The sequence below is a fragment of the Tetrao urogallus genome, assembly GCF_951394365.1.
Source record: "Tetrao urogallus genome assembly, chromosome: 2".
Classification (NCBI taxonomy): domain Eukaryota; kingdom Metazoa; phylum Chordata; class Aves; order Galliformes; family Phasianidae; genus Tetrao; species Tetrao urogallus.
In genome coordinates, this window is record NC_136814.1 from 51,238,119 (window position 1) to 51,252,561 (window position 14,443).

Here is a 14,443-nt window from a genome sequence, read left to right on the forward strand (position 1 = left end):
GTTGACTGATAACTACAAGGGATAAAATGTAGACTGAGGGCAAGACTGCAAAACAGCTCAGCCTGTCTTCCTGAACTCACGTAGGGAAGATGCTTCCATGGGAAGGACAATAAAGCAGATTTTGAGATTTATATCTATGCTCTCTGGAAACAATAATAATGTATCAGTAGCAGCAAACTTTCATTCTCAGTGTGCACACCACAGCTGACGTGAATTCAATTCATGGAAAATATTAAGGTTGGAATTGATAGAGTCGTGTTTACTGAGGAAAGTTTAAAGTCTAACATAGGTGAAGGTGACACAGCACTATTCCAAATGAAAAGGCATCAGTAGAAGCCATTCTTAAACTCCAAACAGTGCAGTTCCTAAGGTCGGGCCCTTTGCAGCCTTACGACTGTGAAAAGAAGGTTTAGCATAGCATTTCTTTTACGCATATTAGGCTGCCAGAGGGTCAGGAAAGTAAAAGAGATTATGAATAATCAGGGCATTCATTGTAAACAGAGGCAGAATGTTTTTAAGAATAGAGTGGTTTGCGTATATATGTATATAAGGCATTAAGCCTCCATCTGTTCGCAGGTACGCTCAGCTGAAGCAGAGGTCTCCCCTCGGCCCTGGGCCGCGGCTGCCGCTGTCCGTGGTGCTGAAAAAGCAGCACCGAGCGGAAGCCCCACCCCGAGGAGCTGCGCAGCGCGGGGCGGGCCGTGCGGCGGCATGGCGGAGCGCTGCGCCTGAGGCGGCATGGAGGCGGATTTCGCCGCTTTCGGCAGCCCGCTGTGCGGCGAGCTCAAGCGCTTCTGCAAGAGGGTACGGGAGACCTACCGGGAGATCAGGGAGGACCTCACCCCCTACAAGGATGACCGCTATTATCGGTAGGCGCGGTGCGGAGCTCCCGGAGCGGGACCGTGTCGCAGGGGTGGCTCCGCGGGGCTGGCAGCGGGGAACGCGGGGTGTCCCGACTGGCCGATCCGAGGGTCTGGCCAAGGGGGAAAGGATCTGTGGTCGGTTTAAGGCACAAGGCCCTACTGATAGCTGGCAGCTCCCCAGACGCTGCACAGCCAACCCAACACCCCCCTTCTGCCTCCAGCATCCAGATCGCACAGGTGCCTAGTGCGGGTATCCCTCTGCACAGCCCTGCGCTAGGCCTATCCTCTGCCATGTAGCTGGGTATAAAAAGGCCACGAAACAGCGCTGGGAGAGCTACAAAATCGGTTACGATATGATAGTTATTGACGATGCTGGATTGGAAGGAATGATGGATGTCCTGAATGGAACTGTACACTGCTTCTGTGCCTGTCTGCTGTGTCCATAATAGCTAGCGGGTATGCATGTTCGGGTATTGCACAAAGCTAGGAAAATAATGAAGGGTAATGGCCTCAAGTTGTGCCAAGGGATGTTCAGGTATTCAGATACTAGGAAAAAAAAAGTATTCTCAGAAATAGTGGCAGTGCATTAGAACAGACTGCCCAGAGAGGCAGGCACCCACCATCCCTGGGGATGTTTGAGAAACTGTAGATGTGGCAATAAGGGACATGGCTAGTGGGCACGGCGGGGATGGGCTGATGGTTGGTCTAGATGATCTTAGTGGTCTTTTCCAACATTAAAGATTCTGTGACTCCAAATGTGTTTGAGGACATGGTTATAAATTAAATGAATTTTTGGCTCAGAGAAATGATTAGAAAAAGTTGAAAGAAAATTAGAAGGAACAAATGCCAGGAACTACACAGACAATAATATTGACAAATACAGGTTGGGGAATGAAGAGTTACATATGTTTTGTAAAAAAGGGTATGGGAACAGTGATTTTTTACAAGACAAGGGCATATCAAAAAAGACATGGATGTGGTGTCTGTTCTCTTCAGGCAAAAAGAAAGGCTAGGCACCTTGCAAGGTGCTCTCCTTTGAGCTCTACTATGAATCTGAGCATTATTACTTCTGAGTGTTTTTGGACAGTTCTCCTGCTTAGGTCATTGGATTTCAGTATGCTATGCCTGCTTTCCCCATTGAAGGCTGTGGAACATCATAGAGAACCTAGCCTCTTGTTCTCAATAGCAAGGATTACAGAGCATCATACAGGTTGGAAAAAGTACCTGGCAGCTTGGCAGAGTTTAAAACAGCCATGGTCTGTGTGTCAGAGCAGGGCTCATTGCATCTGGGCACAATGTGTGGTACCATGGAAAGCAATGAAGTGTGATGAAGATCTACCTCTGTGCTTCTGGAGAGCAGTAATGAGTATTGATGCTGTAATGAGTAAAGAAAGGAGGAACAACCTTTAGATTAAGAAATGAGAAGTCCTGGGATATGCATGTGCTCGGTTTTGTTTTCAGAAGAAACCCAAGCTCTCTGAAGTAAATTCTTCTTAACGCTGTTATATGATGGCAAGTACATACGGAGGGACTTTTTGTGTTGAACAGAGAAGACACAACCTCACTGAATCAAATGGGCTTGTAGAGTTAGCATTAGATTGCCTTTCCTTCAGAGAGCATATCCCCACAAGGTATCAGTTGGAGAACTTTTAGGATGGTAAATGGTGAAATTGAGATATTTTGTGCTCTTGGGAAGGAGACAACTTTTCATGACAAAGATACTATGCTAGTATTTCTCTGCATTCCTAGGATCTTAACCTCACTGACTTAAACCAAATAAGTTTCTTGCTATTGTTACTGCATAACTGCTATTGCATGAATGCATGGGTCAATGGATGCAGCAGTGCCATCTGCCTTTAGATTCTTGGTAAGATGGAAGATCTCTGGTCACTAGTTTTAGATACTACAGCGCATTCTTCTTACAGCCAACTCTCACTTGCGGGAAGGATAATGAAGAATTTCATCCTTTTTCTCTATTTTATTCAGTACTTTTGGTCAGGTTACAAATGAGGTTACAAATGAGCATCAACTCAAGGATGCAATGGGGAGCCTAACCAGAGAGAAGACATTTTGGAAATTTGGCGAAAGAATTGTGGTGTGGCTTCAAAACAAAGAGATTGTCTAAAATAGTGAGATTACTAAAAGCAAATAATGTATCAGACCAACAAAGTGAAAAGACAATAAAACCATATAAGAGCAAGTTTTTTTCTCTCATGCACTGTGTACATAAATGTGTGGCTATTGACCACTGCCAGTCTTAACTCTCTCCTTCTTGAGAAGCCATTTGGCACTGACTGATAGTTTCCGTTGCCGTTATGGAAATTGAGAGCTCTAGTCCATTAAGTGTTAGGGAAGGAGAGGGGCTTGAGTTTGCAAGTAATCAATTTTTGCTAGGAAAGATAAATAATTAAATAAAACATTGACTGCTACAGTCTCACTTCTGAGTTATGTAGGGACACTCAAGGAGTGTCAACAGGGAACAGGAACACTCAGGACTGAAAGGCTTTGGGGCAGAGGTGATGGAAAGATGGAAGAATACCAAACTTTGTGCCCTTTGTGGCTGGCAGGGTAGTAGCTCTTCTTGACTCTGCTTACGCATTATGTTGATATGTGCTCATCTTCAGGGACTGGGGAGTTGGTGAGGGGAATGACCTAGCTCAGAGGCAGCTGGTGAAGCTCTTATCCCAAGCAGATGTGCTCTCACTGCATGGTGACTGAGTCACTTCTGATTCAGCTCTGAGGCTGTCCCAGTCTAGTGACATCTTTTTGGTGATGATTTCCTTTAAGGCACTGTGCTTTTTTTTTCTTTTTTTTTTTTAACATGTGGTTCAACAGCAATATGTGATTGGCCTTTTCCTTGGTAATAGGTAACAACTAAAGGTGAGAGACTCGTCAGCCATCTCAAGCTATGTCATCCTCAGTCCTCAAAGCTGCAGAATTCACTCTGTATGAATGAAAGGGAATCCACGTTAGTGAGTTTGTTCTGTTCAATAACCCGTAATCCAAATTGTGCCTTTTGATATACAACTCCATGAGCAAGTGGTGCTGGATGACCTAGCACTTGAGAGAGGATGAGGAGAGCAGGGTTAGCCATGTCTCAGTATGCCAGTCAATGCCATCTGTCTAGGTTAAGAGTTCCCTCAAGACAGTGTGGCGCTTTGTGGTATGCTTGTACAAAAGAAGTTTGCAGACTAATGCATGTGATACTAAATAACCTAACTGGTGATCCTGGAACAAGGTTGGATGGACGTAGTGCTGCTACAGCACTATGTAAGTCATTGGCATGCTGGGAGATGCTTGGTGCAGTAGATAATCTTAGAGAAGTCAGAAGGGAGAAGTAAGACATTATCCTATCAGTCCTTGATTTATTACAGTGGTTTCAGAGCCTGTTCTAACTTTTAGCCCTGAAAAATGGCTGCAAAGAGGCTACTTCAGTGAGCACTTTGTTACCTGATGCCTCCATTCCCACCAGTGGCTTCCTTCCTTTTCCACTGTGCCTGCTAGGCCATGGCAGGGTAGGAGGAGCTGGTGGAGAGCTGGCAGCTGATGACTCTCTCTTCCCTGCGTTAAGCAATTTTAAATAAGATACTGGTTTAAAAAATGAACTTACTGCCAATTGTACTAAAACACCTGCACATTTTTCTCTTGAACATGTCATCAATGAGGTATGCCAAGCTTACTGGAAGGTACAGCCTGGCAGTCAGCTGACATGTATTTCTGTGGGAGTTTCATAACTCTGTCCTCAGGCTAACATTGCAGAGTTCAGCATTCTGGAAATATTTTTATAGGAAAACAAGCAATTAAAGTGCCTTCCTGATAAACAGGAGAGCAGGAGGGTGGCTTAATTGAGGTCTATCTTCAGAATGGATTAACTGTAAGCAACAACTTGATATTCATGAAAAAAACAATGTCAGGTTAATGAACATAGCCTGCTAGCCTATCAGCTGATACAGCGAAGCACCGTGCTGATGTCGAGTTTAGCAGTGATACTCCAAGATTAAGAGAATGACCTACAGGCTGCTCTGAATGGCTCTAGTGTGAAGGACGCAGCTGGGCCTGAAATGTCTCAGCACAGCCTTTTTGTGCGGTTATGGTGTGATCCCCCATGCTGTAAGCTCCGACTGAGGTGATGGCTACTGATGTCGCTGGCTAGACACATTGCCAGGAGCCTTCTGTTAGGTTCACCGCAGCCACACGGGGGCAGACAGGGCTGGCAGCTCACCAGTAACAATGTCAATTGCCCTTAGGCTAATCAAGTAAAATTATTGAGAGTATATTATTGATGTTAAGTGCCTTTAAAAACGGACTGTAGTGAAACCATTTAGCTGCCTAAGCAAGCTTTTAATGGAAGCATGGAGGAGATGTTTTTTAATCATACATTGGTTGATTGATGTGATTATTTCTGGAGTCACACTGAGGTGGCTGGACCCTACATACATGACACATGTCACAGCTAGTAGGTAGCTCTGATTCTCATCCTGTCCTGGGCACCGGGTATCCAAGTGTACCTCTGAGGTCAGCTTCTTCTCGCAGGTAGCAGCAATAGGGATGTGAGGGAATGGCCTCAAGTTGCACCAGGGGAGGGTCAGGTTGGATATTAGGAAAAAATTCTTGTCAGGAAGAGCAGTGAGACAGTGGTGCAAGCTGCCCAGGGAGGTGGTGCAGTCACTGTCCCTGGAGGTGTTCAAGAGCCGTGTGGATGTGGCACTGAGGGACGTGGTCAGTGGTTGTGGTGGTGATGAGTTGGCAATTGGACTAGGGATCTTAGAGGTCTTTCCAACCGTAATGATTCCATGATTCTAATTGCAGCACAGACTTTCAGAACCGAATGTTACAGCCATGAAAACTGAGCACAAAATACAAATTGGCAACATCCCCGGTTCACCAATTCTTATCATCTCCACCAGCTGCACTGACAGCAGTTGCCCAGCCTCGGGAGACTCAGCAGGAAGGCAGAATAAAACCCAGCTTCATCTCAGCACCTGTGCAAAATGAAGTTACTCCTAGGGGCTGCGAGATAACGGCTCACTCCCAGGTTCCATCCCCAGCACCCGAGGTCCTCCCGGCAGCGGAGCCGCTTCGTGCGCGGTGTCCGCCCCGCCCCGCCCCGTGTCCGCTGCCGCTCGCCGTAGCGGCGCCGCCGCCCCCTCCTAGCGGCGTCGCCCTTCGCTCCCGTGGCGGCGCGGCGGGGCGGGCGGGTGACGCAGTCGGAAGCCGCCGGGAGGTTTTGCCGGCGGTCCTGCCACGGCTGCGGCGCCGGCCGGTGGGGGTGGCGCCTGCACTGCGCATGCGGCGCCGGGATGGAGCCGTGAGTGGCGGTGGCGGTGGCGGCGGGGAGCGGCCGGGGGGGCGCGGGGCCGGGGATCGCGGGAGCTGCCGGGGCCGGGTGCGGTGCGCCGCGCCGCGGGACTGCTCTGCCCCGCAGTTCAGCGGTGACTGCGGCGAGCGACTGTGCAGCAGCCCCGGGGCGGCCCGGCCCGCGGCAGGGCTGAAGGACGCTTGGTCGGGACGGGGAGGAAAAGTCCTTCTCCGCTCAGCGGCGGGAACCCGAGTTGTTGTTATCCGGCGTGCGCACCTCATTTCTCGTTAAGGAAATAGATCGGTGGGGTTGGATTGATATTTGTGATTATTTGACTTGATTTCTGCAAATCAGAAAACTCAGAGAAGCCACACGCAGAAAGTTTTCTTTCCATATGGTGAATAACCCCACATCTCAGGTTGTGTCGGTGAAGGCAAGAGAAAAACCTGTTCCCCAGGTGTCCCTCTGCACCAACAGAGCAATAACCCTGGCTGATCGCTCCGACATTGGTGAGCAACGCAGAAAGGACGTAAAACAGCCACCAAAGACAGGAGAAGTTTGATATAACCATGCTCAGCTGTCATGTAACAGTACCACACAGTGCTGCTGCTGCACGCAGCTGTGTGTCCTGCATCCTTCCTTAGCTGTTACTGTGGCATCGTGCATCTGCAAGGGGGAATTCATGGTGTGCTGGGGGACAGTGGAGCCAACAGTGGCCTTTAAAAGAGGGAAATTGGGTATGTGCTGGTAGTCTTGGTGCTGTGGATGTGCATAGTGTATTCCTTATGTACTTGGCGAGACCACACTTTGAGTACTGCTCACAACAAGAGAGGTGTTGAGGCACTGGAGTGTGTTCAGAGAAGGGCAACAAAGCTGTGAGGGGTCTGGAGCACAAGTCTTATGGGGAGCAGGTGAGGGAGCTGGGATGGTTTAGTCTGGAGAAGAGGAAGCTCGTGAGAGATCTTATTGCTTTCTGCAACTGCCTGAAAGGAGGTTGTGGCGAGTTCGGTGTCAGTTCTCCCACATAACAGCAATTGGATGAGAGGGAACGCTTCAAGTTGTGCCTGGAAGCATTCAGGTTGGATTTTAGGAAAAATATCCTTCTCAGAAAGAGTGGTGAGGCACTGGAACAGGTTGCTTGGGGATGTGATGGAGTCATGTCCCTGGAAGTGTTCAAGAACTGTGCGGATGTGGCACTGAGGACATGGGTAGGGGGCATGGTGGGGATGGGCTGATGCTTGGTTTTCATGATCTTAGTGGTCTTTTCCAATCTTAATGATTCTATATGCAGCACTTCAAATCAAAGTGGTTCCTGTGCTTTCATTCGGGAGAGTCTAAAAGGAGGCAGAGCATTATAGGCTAAAAAAACATGCGTAAAAGTGAACTATTTGTGGTTTTGATATCAACTGCTTCTTAATCCCACTTGTGTCCCATCCTCTTCATCTGAAAGTGATATTCTTAAGTGAAGAGCATTATAACTATTAAATGGTTTGTTTTTAGTGATGACGTTGTAGTAGAGGCTGCATAGTGCAGGCAAGGGAAGTGATGTGATGTTGAGGAAATGAGAAATACCCTGAGGTAAACAATTGTGTAACACCTTGACCCAAAACGTGGCTCAAAGAGCAAAATGTAACTCACCTTTATGTCTGTTATGTGAATGGCTACTGAAAGATTACAGTTATTACAAGTATGCATTTCCATTGCTCGCCTGTCACAAGTTACATTGCTGTAGTTTTTACTGACTACCGTTTCAGATGTCAAATATATCCCTGTTGTATCGCTGTACATTCTGCTGTTTGCAGTTAGTTTTAATCTAATGTAGCTATAAAATATCACTTTCTATCCGAGTTAGCTTAAAAATCCAGGGTGTGAAAGTTTCCTGACAAATCTGTGAACATGGGGTGTTTTTCCTTGAGCCTTATTAGGCTGCCTTGGCTGGAGTGAAAAGGCTTCTTCCACTGATAAAGGGAAGCACAATTCTTTACTCCCTTGTACAAGTGCTTCCGGAGTGAGGCTTCTTTTTGAATCTTCCCTTAAGTGCTTTCCAAATGTCTCATTCTTTTTAGGCCTTTCAGATGTTGGTAGGAAGTCATCAACTTGCATTTATCTGTGTTCATAAATTTTATATGATCTCTTTCCAAAAGGCAGATGTAAAACAGTGAGCGTGCAGGAGAGTCGTTTTATCTGCCTGTCTTGTCAGATGGTGATAGGCTGAAATGGGACACCACAGAGTGACAAGGAAATTCTGTGAGTGCAAGGAGGGGTGACGGAAAATTACAGCACTCTGTAGGAGCGTAATAAATTGTTGTTGGCTGTCATGATAACTGCAGTTAATATTTGGCTGAGCTTTCTTGTTTGCTCTTAACAAAAAGTGTTGTGTGGTGATTGTGACTTAAAAACAGTGAGGTGTTTTCACAAAGTCTCTGGAAGTTCTCTGGCACAGCATTTGTATCACTTCAGCACTGATGGAAGTGTTGGGGTGTAAGCTGCTGGGTTCCAGTGTTGCTGGTTTTGTGAGTAAAGGCCTTGATGTTTAACTATGTTTTGGCCAAAATCACCTTAGTTTAAGGTCTAGCTTCATAGCAAATGGCTTCTGAAGGGAGTGAGAATTATTCTTGTAAATCTGTAGAGAATTCATCAGAATGGACTTTGGTGCTGTGTCAATAGGCATTTCTGAAGGACTGCTAGTGATGTTGTCACACAACCGGTTTTATCTCCAAATTGTTGCTAGGTAGGATGGTTCTGCTGGCCAGCTGCATGCTACACAGCTGAGGACTCACAGACCAGTTTAGGGAGCAAAGTTCAGTTATAGTTATCCTACCTGATCACGTAGGACTTTAATGCACAGATGCATGTCTTCCATCACATCCAGCGTGGGTCAATATTTATCAGTGTGTTTTAAATTACGTGAGACCCCATAGAAATGTTCTGTGGGTCTGACTTGTTATTCTTGTTCCTCTTCTTATTTCGGTTTGGTTGTATTTTTCCAGCCTTGACTCTCAGGTACTATTGTTTTTGTTTCCTTTTGTCCTTTCTTGCTTTCCTCTGTCTTGCAGGTAGATATGACCTTTTCAGAAGATGTGTATGCGTATATGATTTCTGTATGCATAGTTTGGTACATCCAGCCTGCTTGAAGTATGTATTTGGTTGTGATAAACAAGGAAATGAAAATAAATAGCTTACCTTTTGTGTTTCACTGATTTTGCTTTTGGCTCTTACACTTCCACAAGTTTGTATTTTCAGACTTTTTAAGGGGTCAGAAATCAGTGGGTTTCTTTTAAAGAGACGAAATGCTTCTGTTATCCTACAGACTGGAGTACTCCTGTTTCTCAAGGGCAATATACTTTGTGATTTACAATTTGTAATTGTTGCTAACATGGTAATGCAAGTACCAGACACTGATAACTGCTGGTGCAACGGTTTGAGATGGATACAAGTTGAGTCTGAGGGGATCTAATTCTGCATACTCGGTTATATGAGCGAATTCTGTGCATACTAGATGATCTGTGAGGTCCTTTCCAACTCAAGCCATTCTACAATTCTTTGATACTTTTCAGTATGTATCTCATTTTCAAATCCTTACATGGATCATTTCAGTGAATGTTCTTTTTCTGAGATAAGCTATTTCATCTCCATTTGTTTGTTTGTTTTTCTTCTTACTTTGCTCTTTTGCCTGGTCTCTGGACAGATCAGTACAGCAGCACTGACCTGTGTAATACCTACACCCATTCTCTTAAATGAGACTTCAGGAGTAGCAGTGTGAAAAGCAAGGGGAGAAGACATAGCATGTCTGGTGTAAATGTCTCCTTGTAAAGTGTCAGCACACCTGCTTTTCAGGTGTATGCAAACCCATTTTGACTGTTAGGTGTTGCACCATCCAGAGAAACTGGAATAAAGAATGAACCAATGTCTGGAACAGGTTTCCTCGAAAGCTTGCGAGCACACCTGTGTTCTGGTGCAACACTAAGGGAAGGTGCTGATTGCTGGTAACTGTACAGCTGTGAGTGCTGGCTGAGGGAACCCTGGTGACTTTCCCTTCAGGAGGTGAAGCTGCTTTACATGTATTACACATAATACAGCTCCGAATGTCTACAAAAACTTGGAAAATTGGAAGCTCATCAACAGAGCCAAGGATGTGCATAGCAAGTCAGAAGTGCATCGTGCACCAGGCCGTGGCTGTTAAGTATATTGCCAGATATGAGCTAAGATATGCGTGATAGTTCCCTACGTATATATGTCACTTCTCTCACTTCAGTTTTTCCCAGCTCATGGAGTTAATTTTCATTTACTGGGCAGTGCTCAGTAGGTGCTCTTCCAGGGAGCATGTGGTATCCACTTAGGCTGTCACATTCAATGTAGGCATATTGACATTTTTAAAATGATTTTCACGTAGCAACCACTTTCTTGTTGAGATTAGAGAGTTCTTGTTAAATCAAGAGAGTACCCCACATGTGATGTTCTTGGTAAACAAGGATCATCTGTAGAACTGAAGGTACCATTGAAAAATTGTCAGTCAGATAATATGTCTTACTTATTAATACTAGCACAAGAGTAATGGCTTTTAAGTGCACAAAGACTGAGGCGTTAAGATCTTGGTTTAGGAAAAGTAGTGTAGTTATTTCTCTGCAAAAATTGTGCAGACAAGTCTTGGTTTGGAGCGCCTCCATGAACTGGGATTTTTAAAAGTCAGCTTAAAATTGCATTTGTCTGCGAGGCCTCTAAACTGGACTGGGTTGTTGCTCTGTGCAAGTGGGCACAAAAGTTACCCTGTGTTTACTGATGCTATCCAGAGTCCTGTAAAGCCACTTTGTGCAAACTTTTAACATTTACAGTCCCTTGACTGCATTCCTCATTACTGCTGTGTTCTTTCTTTGTTTCCACATCATCATTAAACAGATATTTTGATATTTCAAACTCCACCATTAATTAAAAAAATGCAATTTATTCTGTAATACCTAACTCTTTAAGAAAATTTAGATTGTTATTATATGCTTTTACTAGTTCAAAGTGAATTGTTTGCCTTGCTTTCTCTTTGGACAATAGAAAATCTTAGTATAAAAAAACATGCAAAATTTGTCTGTTGTGGGATATGGGTGTATGTGCCCATTCATCTGTCTGATAATACCTAGTAGTTATCTTTGCTCTATAAGGTAGCATTAGTTTGTATTCTTTTCTTGGTATTGCATGTTACCACAAAGATTGGTTTAATATTTTTTGTGGAGGAAGGAATAGTAAAGGGGATTGTATGGGAACTGTTGAGTCACAGCCTGAACCACTGATTGAGCACGTGGGGAAAGGACCTGGTCAGCCCTGGGTGACCAGGGCACAGGTGAAGGCAGTTCAGCTGTGTGATGAGTGGAGCCTGGCTGCACCTCTCTTAGACCTCATTTAAGAGCTGACTGCAGCTGGGGAAGGATCTCTTTATGGAGATCCTTCCTTGATGAAGCTTTCCGCTGCAAACCTGGAATCTTCTGATACGGGTGAGCAATTTTCTTCCCTTCCTGTGTAGTACCTTTCTATCATGCTGGTCCTTCTGTCATCACAACCTTTGTTGTAACATCTTTTCCATTGTATTGATCTGTCCAACAAGTACAGGGGTGGTTTTTGTTTTTTTTTTTTTTAAATAATTTAGGAATAAGATTGACAGCTAATTCTGTGCTTTCTTTTGTTTCTGTAGGCTGGCACCGATGCGATTATATACGCTGTCCAAACGACATTTTGTCCTGGTTTTTGTAGTATTCTTTGTCTGTTTTGGTTTGACAGTCTTCATAGGAATAGCAGGTAAGGATGTTGCCTTTTTAAAACATTACCTTTTTGTATTCTTTGTCTTAGTGTCCTGGTAGTTACAGATGTGGGTGAAAGCTAATGAGCGTACTGCCCCTGAGACATCTGAGGAAATATAACTTCTTACAGGGGACGAAAATTCCTTCTCACGTGTTTTTTTTTTTTTTAATAGGGATACTACCATGTTAGACCATTTAACAGCTCCTCACATGATATCTTATTTCTGTATCAGCTGGCATGATCTGTGTTGCTCAATGACAACCATCTTGACCAGTCTTTGCACCTGTCTCTATCTCTACCCCATCCTTCACTTCCTTTTAGAAGGAAGAGGCCTGCAGGGGCATTTGGTTCATCCAGTCCTGCCTGACTTGGGCTTTTTGTGTGTATCCATACCCTATAGAAAGCACTTTATTCATGGTAACATTAAAAATTTACCTATGGAACAAGTCCATTGTTCCTGCTGCTTGACTGTTGAGGCCTAAGGTTTAAACAGAACTTATTTCAGTTCTTGAAGATTAACCCGTGTTTTTCCTCTGACTTGCCTAAGGATGCTGAAGGGCATTATTTTGTGACTAAAATACTAAAAAAATACTTTTACATTTTATATGAATGATAAAATGGAAAACTGAGATTAGGTCAGTTTTAAGAATTGCTTAAAATTGTTTTACCTGAGAATGGGCGAGCAGCCATCTGTGCTCTTTGAGAATTTCATTCTTATTTAAGAGTGAATCCTAAAATAGAGCTGTAGGTCTTTTGTGTTATATCTGCCTGCACGCAGATCTAGTGCTGTGGGTGCCTTTGTTCCAGGGCTGCTGTAAGCAGTGCTCCAACATCTGCACTGTGCCAGGCTTCCAGGACTCGTCTGTGGTTCCCTTCAGGAGTTGGCAAAGCTGGAAAGTTGTTTTCCTTGTGAGACTGGTTTGTTGGATGGCTTTGTTGACGAAGCTTGGACGCAGTTCATTATTATAACTTAATTATTTTTAAAAGAAAGTTGTTTGCCTTGGGAGGAGAGCCACGGAATGAACACTTACACTGTGGTGATTTTTAATGGCTTTGGCTGACAGCTTCATGCTTCCTGTTAACAGAGGGAGGGGCACGAACAATAGAGCGTTCACTCATCAAAGGGTGTGGTGTGAGCCAAACTCACCAAACCCACGAGGTAAATGAAAAGGTGGGAGATGCATCCAGCTTTATGTGCGACCTATATACCATTCCTCATACAGTGGTTCTTCTTTTGGGAAGGTTAGCAGTCTTAACTATTCATCTGAGTAAAGAATATAGCTTACTCTGAGGAGGCTGTTCCTTTTCAGTTCTTGTAACCTAAGAAGTGTGGATTTGTTTTTTTGCAGGTTACACTTGCTCGCTTTCCCTTTGTCTTTGTGATCGTTGTGGTGAGATGAGTGCAAGGACAGGATAAGTGCAGAACTCATTTCCTGTACCTATGCAGTTTTCATGTTCCTCATCTCAGAGTGGTTCTCTGCTTCCGAATGATTCTGTAAGCTTAGCAAGAATAAAGGAAAGTATTAACAATGCAATTTAAGTACAGTTGTTGTTGTTTTATTCAGTGATAAGACCTCAAGATGTTTCTGTCAGATGCTTTAAAAAGCTTTAGTATATTGCTTACTAGAGGCACAGCAGTAGAACCGAGTTATTGTTTTGGTTGCTGTTCAGTTTTGAAAAACTGGGATTGTGATCGCTTTTCTCCAGTGTTTTTTCATATCTTCTGGTTTATTTTTAAAAAGAGCTCTTCAGAAAGTTTTGTTCTGATGTTTTTTCGTTAATACTTAACTACTGAAATGTGATGCCTAATCAACTCTGAGCAGTTACAGAAAAGCAATTATGCTTTTTGAGATAAAAAATACTGGCCAAAAATGTACCCAGGCAGTAGTTTGTATGTACTTGAGAACCAGGAAGTTCAGTAATTCTCAGCTGGCTTTGTAACAAATAGCTGCTTGTGAAATTGAATTGTAATATGAAGCTTAAGGTCTGTAAAGTGGTTAATATTGTAGTTAGAGTGGTTATAGAAGCCCAAGCAATACTGCATGCTTATCTTAACTGTTGTGTCAGCTAACATAAGAGTCTTGCCCAGAATGAGCTCATGAATGAGCTCACTCATTTATAAACCCTTCTTTTCTGTTGCTTCTCTGTCATTACGTTGAATTCCATGGTCTTTGTAGAAAAACTGTCTTTATTGCATAGTTTTTAATACTAATATTATGGCTGGAACAGCATGTTTAAAGGATTGGTAACTTGTGTTAAATTGCCATACCAAACAGGAGAGAAACTTGGACAAGGAAGGCTAACTGGGACTGGAACCAGAGACCCAGGCACACATAGATGCCCTGTTTATTCCCTAGATGCTGTGCATCTCAGTGTTTGTTCACACCCCAGTATATACTTGCAGACCTTTTCCTACTATTCTCTGTGATTTTTCAAGCTTAGTTATTGTGTGTGTGTACTCGTGCCTTAGTATAATTTCCTTTTCTCCCTAATCCTA

At 44.1% G+C, this 14,443-nt stretch overlaps 1 protein-coding gene across 1 annotated transcript in view; it reads left to right on the forward strand.

Moving 5' to 3' along the window:
• Nucleotides 1-738: 738 nt before the first annotated feature.
• The window catches only part of TMEM181 (transmembrane protein 181), a gene marked incomplete at both ends in the record, with an annotated part of 29,670 nt that continues 15,965 nt past the window's right edge, over nt 739-14,443 (forward strand). Inside the window, 2 exon segments of the mRNA XM_079532600.1 lie at nt 739-869; nt 11,840-11,943. Coding sequence (XP_079388726.1) covers nt 739-869; nt 11,840-11,943 — 235 coding nt within the window.